This window comes from Thamnophis sirtalis, unplaced genomic scaffold, assembly GCF_051295495.1.
Source record: "Thamnophis sirtalis isolate CommonGarterSnake01/CBP01778 unplaced genomic scaffold, rThaSir2_p1.2 scaffold_8, whole genome shotgun sequence".
NCBI lineage: Eukaryota > Metazoa > Chordata > Lepidosauria > Squamata > Natricidae > Thamnophis > Thamnophis sirtalis.
In genome coordinates this window covers 21555095-21567182 of record NW_028261388.1, presented here as the reverse complement: position 1 = coordinate 21567182, position 12088 = coordinate 21555095, and the positions used below count along the sequence as shown (strand labels likewise).

The window sequence follows — 12088 nt, the reverse complement described above, 5'->3', positions numbered from 1 at the left end:
TATCCTCCGCGAGCTGCACTGGCTCCCTATTGGTCTTCGAACGTGCTTCAAGGTGCTGGTTATCACCTTTAAAGCCCTACATGGCCTAGGACCTGGATATCTCCGTGACCGCCTCCTGCCACATACCTCCCAGCGTCCGATAAGATCTCACAGGGTGGGCCTTCTCCCGGTGCCATCGACTACACAATATCGACTGGCGGCCCCTCGAGGGAGAGCCTTCTCTGTAGCTGCCCCGCCCTATGGAATGATCTACCCCCTGAGATCCGGACTCTCCCCACTCTCTCGGCCTTCCGAAAGTCTACTAAGACCTGGCTGTTCCGGCAGGCCTGGGGTTGTTGATCCTTGATTGAGTTCCAGCCCCACTAAGAACTGAGTGCATGTTGTGTTCTTTTAACTGCTTTGTCTTTGTATTTTAAATTTTCTAGTATTTTTAAATTGTTTTTATGTGAGCCGCCCAGAGTCCTTCGGGATTGGGCGGCATACAAATCCATTAAAATTCAAATTCATGTCTCCCCTAGTCCTTATTTTCATTAAACTAGAAATACCCAGTTTCTGCAACTGTTCTTCATATGTTTTAGCCTCCATTCCCCTAATCATCTCTGTTGCTCTTCTCTGCACAAATGCTAATACAGGAAGTCCACATTTAGCAACCACAATTGGCACTGGCATCTCCATCCCTAAGCAAAACAGGTGCTAACTCCACCTCCTTACTTTCCAGCTCAAAACTGACGAGATTGAACAGTTTCACATTTTGTTTTTTGTTTGCTTTCCCCCACCCTTTGGAATGCTCATCCTGAAGCTGAGATAATTAAGGAATTAATGTTTATATAGTACATTCATTGGAGAGAAAGGGATTACAAGAGAATAATCAGACACACAAGGGAAAGACATATCAAAAGTAATTTATTGAAACCAGCAGTCGGTCTGTTTGTGTAACATCCTAGCAACTGCCAGCACATTGGCTTTTGTTGCATACTATCTATAATGTGCCTGCTTGTCATAATTCTTTTCTCTCCAAACTTTCTGCAAGGGACAATAAAAAGAAAAACAAGCAGAGGACATAAACTGGCTGTAAATGACTATCATGTGACAGGGTTGACACCTTTTCTCCCTAGGAGTCAGGGTTTAAGCTTCCTGTTTCATGGGAAACCTCTCTTCCCTTCAGTCATGTCTTATGCTGTTGTGACCGCCAGCAGAGCTGGCAGCAGATTCGGACATTGAGGAGGTTGGGGAGGAACATGGGCCAGTCCTGGAGTCTGCAGAAGGCTCTGATGAGGGCTCTGTGTCGAAGGCAGAGAGGGGGCCAGAGCCGTATGCCAGTTATCAGCTGTCTTCAGAGTCAGACATCTGTGAGGCAGATGAACAGCTGGAGCCTGTTCCCAGTGTGTGCATGCACAGAGTTGCCAGACAAAGGGAACAGCTAAGGAGTAAGGGTCGACTTGGGAGTAAGGTCACAGGTGGATGATGAATGGCCCCTCCCAGAGGAAATAAAAGAGGAGCAAAAGGGGAGTGGAGTTTGCAGGAGACAATTTGTTCATTTAATTGGGAAGCCTAGGTCAGAACAGATGCTAGACTAAAAGACAACAGTACCCTTGCAACTTCAAACAATAGCTGAATAAAGTAGTTGGCAAGCAACAACTACCATAACCAGGTGTTCATCTTATGTGTATGCAGTGTTAAATAATCACAATTTATTAAATTGTGCCCGTCTTTTACTTGTGTCCGTCTCCACAGGGCTCAAAACAACCTTTGCTATCTTCAGAAATTTGGATTTATATACCCATATATTTTCAGTTTTACTCTTGTTTATACCAATTTTGAGTACTGAAATACTGATTACTAATGTATTCAACCTTTTCCAATATGATTTTAATTATAGGCAGTTTAGTAAATATGTTTATTTTATATAAAGCCTAAAGTTGTGTTGTTATTTCTTAAAAGTTTCTTATATTTCTTTTTTTTTTAGAGACAGTAATGCAGTTTCTGACAAAGCTTTCGGATAAATTATCCAGCCGGTGAGTCTTTTTTCCAAATTTAATTTTATTTATTAAGTAAACAATTTCACCTTGCATCAAGTGTCATCCTTTTATAATTTTATACTTAAAATGTCTTAATAGGTTTTCTATTCGTTTCTTTTTCAAATTTATTAAAATATTAAACTGTTTTAAAAGGTGTTAAATATAAACACATAGAGCCAGCTTGGTGTAATATTAATATACCAGCTAGAAATTAGGAGACCTGAGTTCTAGTCCTGCCTGAGGTACAAAGCCAACTAGGTTATCTTGAGCCACTCAGATTTGTTCTAAGACAATAATAAGATTTCTGAAATCTTAATTATTTTCTAATAACGGGAATAAAGAAAGATTTCCATATAATTTATTAGTATTATATGTTACTGGAACAGTCGTAAGAAATGAAGAAATTGCATTTCTCTCTCTGATAATATTTTATTCTGTTTTTGCTTGAGTTATATTTATTTTTATACAAATTAATTAAACTTATTTAAATAAAAGTTAATTATAAAATTGTTTTGTAGCACTCAAAAGGATTTTGAAATGATGGAAAGTATGAAAATGAAGCTGTGTCCTATCAGATCAGTAAGTGATACTTTCCCCTCCCTTATAATTAATCTAAGTTGAACCTTAATTTGAAAAAATATTTTCAATAATTCCAACAATAAATTGACTAGATATATAACTTCCCTTTTTTTTGTATTCATGTCATTTCAACATTTAGTTTCAGGATTAATATTTTTAAGAAATAATATGCTGAAAGATAGATACTGCTTTCAATGTAACAAATAAAAACTTAAGATAGAAAATATAGTATGGTATCTTAAGTTAAACCTGTTCAGGGTTGATATAAGGTTGAGAAGAATGAGATCAGATTTGAAAAATATACACATTTTATAAAGTTAACTGGGTCATTGTCTTTTTTGTTTTGTTTCTGCCTTTGTCTCTGTTTTCGTATATTTTTAATTCTTTAATTATGCACACTTAATAAAGTAGCGCCCGTATAAAAAATAGGGTTATAGCCTTCAGAAACACAGCCTTATGAAAACTACATTATAATATCATTTATAATAAGTTAACCACCGATGTGATACCTGCTAAAATACTCTGTTAGTGTTTCAAAATTTGGTTTCTTTCATTTTCAGAAATTAATGCCTTGGGATCACCCATACCTTAGTGGTGTCTTGCGTGCTGAGAGGTGAGCATTGGACTCTTCTTTTAACCTCTCTAGCTTTTTAGTTATTACTAGCTGATAACTCGGCATTGCCCGGGTATTTATAGATGTCAAAGGGTTTGTCTGACAGGGAGCCATTGAGAAGTGCCTTTCTTCCCCCTACTCCCATGCCCATCTTCCCTGCCCTCTCCCTTCCCTCCCATGCGCTCCTCTTTCCTGCCCTGTCTACGATCTTGGCACTTTGCCCTGAAGCCTTTGTTTGACAGGGAGCCATTGAGAGAGGCATTTCTTCCCCCTACTCCCATGCCCATTAACCCTGCCCTCTCCCTTCCCCCTCCCATGTGCTCCTCTTTCCTGCCCTGTCTATGATACTGGCACATTGTCCCAAATCTATCAGGCGCTTCCCCATTGGTCCACTGGAGAGCGAATGTCATGACTGGCTTTCCAGAGGAAGCTGTGAAGAAATTGACATCACAAACAATTGTCGCTCTAGGACGCTGCCCTTACTCTCCTTAATGGGCCAGTGTTCCAGAGTTGTGCTGGAACACAGACACACACACACACACCAGGGGTGTCTTACCCCCCTCCCCCCCAGTATTTGTTTCCAGAGGGTAAGTCATCTGTGTAACAAGTTTGGTTGAAATTGCTTGAGGCGCTCCAGGTTTATGCTGGAACATACATACAGCCTTTTATATAGATAAGATAAGAAGATAGATATATTAAGAGTTGTTATGCATGAAAGATCAGATTCCCTCTTTGTTAATTCCTTCTTTGGTTTTTTCCTGTCCAAATAAGATATTTTTTCATGTCAATACCTTAAATTGGAACTTAAAACCAAAGAGCAGAGAAATCTACCAATAATCACTTTAGTTATCTTCAGAGTCAGTTCAGAGGACCCTATAATTGCAATGAATTATTTTGGAAGGGCAAGGAAACAGGTAAATCTTATTTATCAGGTACAGGAAAATCTTTTCAGTCTAGCTCTATGAATATGGCAATAGCATTTTCAGATATTTCAACACCAGGGGGCATTCTTGCCTAAATTTCATTATTGTTTCAGAACCCTAAAGTTTTATTTTGGATGAGCAGTCTTTTAGATTTATTATCACGTACTAGTAGTGTAATTTGCATTCTACTCTGAATTGTATTTTTTAATAATGGTCTGTGATACCATTGCTTTTACTCTCTCTATTAAAATCCTCTCAGTACTATATTTTTGAAGAGCGATGAAACGGGGCTTTTCAGAGAGGCATTTTGAGATATCTGAAGGATTTTGCTGCGCAGATGGTGACACATTAGGGATGTTGTTGTTTAAGCTTATACAATTAATTGCGTGTATTTTAAAAAGCTCCTGTAATTGTAAACTGCTTAGGGTTTTCAGAGTAGCATATTAGTTCAAGTAATGCAATTAAATTAATAAATGACTTTTTTAAAAAAATAAAGCTCTTGAGAAAAATAAGTTTGCTTTGCTGCATGTACAAAAAAATTGCTAGACTGTTTTTAATTAATTAAGATGTGCATTTTCTTGTACCAGAAACAGGCAATGTGAGGCTTTAGAATTTGAACCCCAGATACAAAGAAAACACCTTAATCTCCCAACACAGACAGATTCAACAGTTGTTTCAACTGAGAAACTAAGAATCCTAGTCCAAGCTAAACAAAAAAATGCTAGGGAATTCCTGGAAGTTTGGCATTCGGACAGATCAGCCATCCATAATCACATAGAGATAAACGAAATGTATACACCATTCAAAATGCACACTAAAAAAGTTAAGAAGAAGAAAAAAAGACCAGAACATATCCTCTCCAGCCGCCAACACCCAGATAAATGGGGATTAATACCAGGAAAAAAAAACAGAAAACAATATCCTAATCAAGGAACTACAAGGAGAAAACTACCCACCCTACCAACACTGGCAGAGCAAGTTATTGTATAAAAACAGAACAAATGCAACACTCACTAGCACTCATGATGTACCTATTTGGGTAATGAAATGTTTGCAAGCAAACAATCAAGCCCAGAGAGGACCAAGGACTCAGTTCAGCCCTGAGCTACATATATTATCTTCTATTGGGTTTTAGAGTATAATTTATTAGCATAGGACTTAGTTTTAGTTAAACATCAGGCGTCTGGTATAAGACTCCAATCCTGTGTATAGATATTGGACATTAAGTCCTATAGGACATATTAAGACATAGTTATAAATGAATTAGGATTGGTCTGTCCATGGACTAGCTAATTTCCAGTCTTGATTGAAAAAGTGTTTTGAGGATACAATTCACCAGCTTTTGATAGACTATATTTCTTACTAAGGCTGTAATTGTGTGTTTAAGAATAAATCCCATGAAGCTGAGTAGGGTTTGCTTATTTAGAAGTCTCAAATATCAAATTAAGCTTAGTTGGTTGAAGGCACGCTGAAGGTCTAGGTCAGTGTTTCTCAACCTTGGCAACCTTGGCTGGGGAATTCTGGGAGTTGAAGTTCACAGGACTTAAAGTCGCCAAGGCTGAGAAACACTGATCTAGGTGATCAAATTTGGGTGGTCTGTATTATTTTAACTGTTAAAATGGCAGCTAAGTATGCATTTCTCTGAATTTTGAACAAATATTCAAATTTTGTTTATAAATGAGGAAAAATGCACGTACACATGTACACACATATGGATGCTACGCAGTAAATATTGTAAGTTAAAGATCTTAGACACTGATTATCTCTTAAGACTGTTCAAGGGTGCTGTCTGAAGAGAGAGACAGAGTTCGTGAAATGGATATACAGTATATAATACACTGTAGATTTTGGACTGTGGAAAAGATTGCTTCAAAATGTGTCTTAACCACAAAGCCATGGGTGATTGTGAGTTAAATCCAATATCTTAGCCTCAGATGAGGCAATTTTGTGGCCAAAACTGACTGTGTGATCAGGACCTCTAGAGAAAGTATGTTGAGGAACCTCCCATCCTTAAGAGTGAAGGCAAAATTGAAAGGATCTCCCTGTGATAAATCCCCATTCAGTGGAACACCCTTTACTTAAGGGTTTATTACCCTATTTTTCGGAGTATAAGACGTACCCTTTTCCCTCAAAGAAGAAGCTGAAAATCTGGGTGCGTCTTATACACTGAATACAGCATTTTTTGCCTCCCAAAGCCTCGCCCCTTCACCAAAATGGCCGTGCAGAGCCTGCAGAAGGCTTTCAGAGAGCTCCTGGGGGCTGGGGAAGGCAGAAATGGGTGAAAAACGAGCCATTTTTTGCTCAATTTTGCCCCCCCCAGCCCCCAGGAGTACTCTATAAGCCTCCTAAAGGCTATGCATGCAATTTTTTTGACAAAAAGGGCTGTTTTTTGCTTGTTTTTTGGGGGGGAACTCCCCAGGAACACTCTGCAAGCACCCTAAAGGCTATTCATATTTTTTTGGGGGGGGGAGGAGGAAACGGGGCCGTTTTTGTGAAGAACGGGCTGTTTTGGGAAGGTTTGCAGAGTGCAATTTTTTTTTTTTAATTTGCCTCTTCAAAACCTTGGTGCATCTTATACTCTGGTGCGTCTTATACTCAGAAAAATACGGTGTTTTATTGACAACAGAATCTTTACTGTGGTTGATGAATGCCACATGAAATCTCAGCTGAATAATTTGTAAGAGATATTTGAACGTAATAATTTTCATAATTATTATGGCTATCAAAAACCCATTCAGTGAAGTTGATGGCGGTCATACACAACATATTTCCCCCAAATGTTCAGTCTAATTGAGAGTAATTTTATATGCCTGTATTTTGTTTAAACCACTGAAAGCATACAGGCTGTGATATAATTGTTTATCATGGCCCACTGAAATTATTGCCCTTTAGTAGCACAGCCTTTAATGTTTGAATCGTGCTGCTCATGAAGAATAATGAACAAACTTTACTTACCTCATTGGACCAGTTGACCTGATTTCTTGCCTATAAAAATGTTATTGAGGCAAACTGAAATCCTTGGATTCTCTCCCCTTCACAGACCTCCACTGGTCGTACAAACTGTTCCTTTTAATGTGAATCAGGATTTCAGTTCAAATAAATCAATGTTCTCTTTAATTTATCAGCTTTATTGTTATGTATGTTGGTGCTATCACACCATAAAAAGTTTTCTACTCAGTTGTTTACGTGATACAGTATATTAGTCTAATGTTACTTCTGATATAATTTGCAAATTCTGCTCTAAAAAGCAAACAATATATTACAATATAATATACCTGCATGATCAACAATAATTGCATTACATTATATTAGGAAGCTGGCATGCTGTAGAAAAGCTTAAATGCCACTTTGATTCTCAAAATGTTTCCAGGCTTCAGAAGGATTTCCAAAATGGATTTGCTGTAGCCCATAGTTCTTCTGCAAGCCCAGAAAGGAAGATAAAACATTAGAGAGAAGGTGGAAAAGAACTCTCTGCTCAGTATTTTGGGAATAGCTAAGGCTCCCAGAAGTATTTGATTAATTTTAACTACTCTCTTTTCCCGGAAATAAGACCTAACCGGAAAATAAGTCCTAGCATGATTTTTTGGGATGCTCATAATATAAGGCCTACCCCCCCCAAATTAAGCCCCAGTTAAGATTGTCAGCGGGATGGATGCATTTAGCAGCGTATTTCCCCGAAAATAAACAAGCCCTAATGCAACTTTTGGAGCAAAAATTAATATGTGACCCAATCTTATTGGGAAAACACGGTATGCCTTTTGTTTTGATAACAGGGCTTATACATTATTCTTATGAACTGGTTTATTAGCCACCTGGAATTATGCAAGTAACATGGGCAAAAATTTTTAAGGCTTTTGATTTTTAAGTGGACTAGTGATAAATGATATGTCTGAAAGCCAAACTTCCCGGAATTCCCTAGCATTTTTGGATTTGGCTTGATCTAAAATAATATCAGACTGCAATTGGAACCGTGGTTGAATCTGTCCAAAATTTGTGAAATTAAAAAGTTTTCATTATACTTTCTGACTGCCAGTTGGTCTTTGTAGATGCATTTTGCCAGTCTTCTAGCTGTCTTTTGTAGATGTTACTATGTCCTTACATTGTTTACTATATTCTCAACACTCCTAGTTTCCTACCATCAAGTCATCTTACTTCATATGGCACAATCAATGTATTGATAACCAAATATATTGTAGACTCTGTAAATATTTTGGAAAGTGCTTATTAGGTTTTGTGTAACTTTCTGATCTGACATCATGCCTAATACAAGATGTTGTGTGTGAGTCCATCATCCAGCTGTTTTCTCTCACATCTCACATTCAGTGGTAACATCCAGCGTGATGTCAATAGGCTGTTGACTTTCCTTGCGTTGGAAGGAATATCCCTTGATGTGAGTCAAATAAGCATAGAGAGCATTGGAAATACTAAAATGTCTTTTTCATACATAATTTACATTTAGGGCAGAAGCCTAGCAATTTTCATAAAATTCCAGTCCTGTTAGTAAGTACATACATACAGTACATGTATCAATGTAAATGAGATAGCAGTTTATTTTTATTTTGTTTATTTGTATCCTGCCTTTATTGACAATGGACATATCCAGTACACCTTCCACCTCCTATTTTACCCACAAGAAGAACACTGTGAAGGGGGTTGAATTGAGAGAGAGTGACTGACCTAAAGTCACCTAGTTGGTGATGTATTTAAGTGGTAAAGCCTCATGTTCTTTTGTAACACGTGTTGTTTTTTTGATGTTTTAGGTATAATATTGAACCAAGTCTATATTGTCCCTTTTTCTCTCTTGGGGCATGTATGGATGGACTAAACAATTTGTTCAATAAGCTTCTAGGAATATCTCTCTATGCTGAACAGCCTGAGAAGGGAGAAGTGTGGTGTGAGGATGTTCGTAAACTGGTAAGAGATTTAATTTCTAAATGTCTTGAAGCTAAGAGACAAAAGTAATAAAGATACTACATCTAGTATGTAGGAATAATCTTTCTCCACTATCTATTTAAAGCTTTGATTACATTACTTGAATTGAATCTACACTAAGTTAGTTCTGCTTTAATCTTGCTGAAATTCTGTTTCATCAATCATCGTTTATTTGTTTTAAGTAGGATTGGAGAAATTAAAAGTATGGAAATTAAAACTCAGTGTTAGATCTGTGATTGAGGAAAAAAATACCGGTCAGATTTACTAGGTTTATGTGCATTTGTAGACTTTAAGGTAAAGATAAAGGTTCCCCTCGCACATATGTGCTAGTCGTTCCCGACTCTAGGGGGTGGTGCTCATCTCTGTTTCAAAGCTGGAGAGCCAGTGCTGTCCGAAGAAGTCTCCGTGGTCATGTGACCAGCATGACTAAACGCCAAAGACGCACAGAACGCTGTAACCTTCCCACCAAAGTTGGTTCCTATTTTTCTACTTGCATTTTTACATGATTTCGGACTGCTTTTACGTGCTATTGGACCTGGGTACTTGAGAGACCGCCTTCTGCCAATTACCTCCCACAGACCCGTTAGATCGCACAGGGTCGGCCTCCTCCGGGTTCTGTCTACCAGCCAATGCCATCTGGCTACTACCCGGGGGAGGGCCTTCTCTGTTGCAGCTCCGGCCCTTTGGAATGAACTCCCCGCGGAGTCCCTCCCGGAGAAGGGCGGCATACAAATAAATTAAATCTGAATCTGAATCTGAATCTGCTAGGTTGGCAGATGCTGGGACAAGTAATGGGAGCTCACTCTATTATATGGTGCTAGGGATTCAAAGTGCCAAACTGCTGACCTTTCTGATTGACAAGCTCAGCATCTTAGCCACTGAGCCACCATGTCCCTGGGTAGACTTTAGGCTATAGCCATCACTGAGCTGGTTTCCGAAAGCAGCTAGGACTCCACTAAGAGCTCATATTACAAAGCTAATTCAAACTGATTCTGTCTTCAACCTGCCTCCATTATTAGATTATCAAATGTGGAATGCAGTTAAGCAGTTTTTATATTTAGTTTTTGGTATGAAATTATCAGCACTTACTACATGGCAAATTTTTCAACTTTCACATTTTATTTTTAGGCAGTTGTCCATGAACAAGAAGGATTATTGGGATATATTTACTGTGACTTTTTTCAAAGGCCAGACAAGCCTCATCAGGTAACTCTCTAACATCAACGACAGCGGTGGGATTCAATTTTTTTTACTACCGGTTCTGTGGATGTGGCTTGATGGGCGTGGCATGGCTTGGTGGGCATGGCATGAGGATACTGTAAACTGGGACTCGGGAGGCAGAGAATAGATGGGGGCGGGGCCAGTCAGAGGTGGTATTTACTGGTTCTCCGAACTACTCATAATTTCCGCTACTGATTATCCAGAACTGGTCAGAACCTGCTGAATACCACCTCTGACAACGATCATTTTGACTTTAATTATCCCCACCCTCCAAAAATTAATACATGGTAAAATATAAAACACATTTGATTATTCAGAGCAAATCAAGATTATACCACTTAAAGTACATTTGATAAAAAAACAAAAACTGAGTTAAATAAAATCCAAGGGTTTTTTTGTATATTTTTGCAATAATATATTTAAGAATACAAAATATAGTGCAGATGGTTGAGAATTAGAATACACTACCTTCCTTTTTTATGTCTCCTCCATTAGAAGTAGATACTTTCAAATTTCTTCTGTGCTCTTTAGACAACCAGAATTGCCAAGTTTACCAGTTCCTAAATTACAGCCAGAAAAGATGATGACTTTCTGTGACCATTGTTTTGAAAACAACTTAATAAAACATTTAACATAGCCTTAAATGAGGGAATTGTGCAAAACCCATCATTTTGGGCTTTTGGGGAAAGAATATTTTAATGTTTAGTTCTTTTGAGATATAATGTCACACAATTAAAAGTCCTTTCTTCATTTTAGTGCATACAGAATATTTTAGCCACTGGCTATGTTCTCATACCTTCCCAAAAGGCACTTTAATTAGGAAACACTCATGTACAATTGGAATGAAATGCTTAGTGGAGATAGGAATTTCCATAATCCTTGAAAAATAACACGTCATCTACAGAAAGTGAGATCTCCCAAAGCCCAGAGAACCCACTTACTAAATATTATTTGGCAGGTGTGCATTAAATTTCATTCAAATTTTCAGTTGAATTCGGGGAATTGGTGTTCAGTTGAAATTAAAAGTAAACTAGATAAGAAATGTACAAAATATGTAGAAGTTTAAGTGCTGCAAAAGGCCTTTTTTTGCTTTGTCAAGTCTATAAACATAATTCTACATTAGTTCTGATATATTTCAAACATTAAAATTTTAGATAATGCTATAATTATAAACAGTTTGCAATTCTTACAAATTGTACTGGTATTACTCTTGAGATAGTAACATGGCAAAATATTGAATATTTCTGATAGAGAGTGGCTATGTGAATGTGTCTGGGTGTGTTTTTTTTAAATATAGGATTGTCATTTTACAATCCGTGGAGGCAGACTGCAAGAAAATGGAGAATATCAACTTCCTGTCGTTGTCATTATGCTAAGTTTGCCTCAGCCCAGTAATGGTTCACCAACGTTGCTCACACCTGGAATGATGGAGAATCTCTTCCATGAAATGGGACATGCTATGCATTCTATGCTGGGAAGAACACGTTATCAACATGTCACAGGTAAATCAATCAATATGCCAAGTATTTTATGATGTGTACACTAGATATTGATTCTTGTTGCATAGAAAAGTTAATTTATTGTTTAATACTGGCTTCTAATATATTTAAAATGATCTTCTGTATTAGATACAAACTGATTCCTAGCAATATAAATATTCTAGCCTGAATAAGACACAAACCAGGTCTGCACAATCCTTTTTAGTCACTCTGTGTTCCATACCTTTTTATGAGGGGGTATCAGTGGTGGGTTGCAGGCTGTACGCCCCAGTATGGGCGTACCGGAGTCTGCCCGAAGCACCG

The 12088-nt window shown here is 37.9% G+C and overlaps 1 protein-coding gene across 2 annotated transcripts in view; it reads left to right on the top strand.

Annotated features, from left to right (window-relative positions):
• MIPEP (mitochondrial intermediate peptidase) overlaps window positions 1-12088 on the top strand; it is a 62075-nt gene that overhangs the window by 17780 nt on the left and 32207 nt on the right. For both annotated transcript variants that reach the window (XM_087721225.1, XM_087721224.1), the window contains exons 8-13: window positions 1967-2015; window positions 2537-2597; window positions 3158-3210; window positions 8894-9047; window positions 10194-10271; window positions 11584-11788. In XM_087721225.1, the coding sequence (XP_087577351.1) occupies window positions 1967-2015; window positions 2537-2597; window positions 3158-3210; window positions 8894-9047; window positions 10194-10271; window positions 11584-11788 (600 nt within the window). The remainder of the gene's footprint in view (window positions 1-1966; window positions 2016-2536; window positions 2598-3157; window positions 3211-8893; window positions 9048-10193; window positions 10272-11583; window positions 11789-12088) is intronic.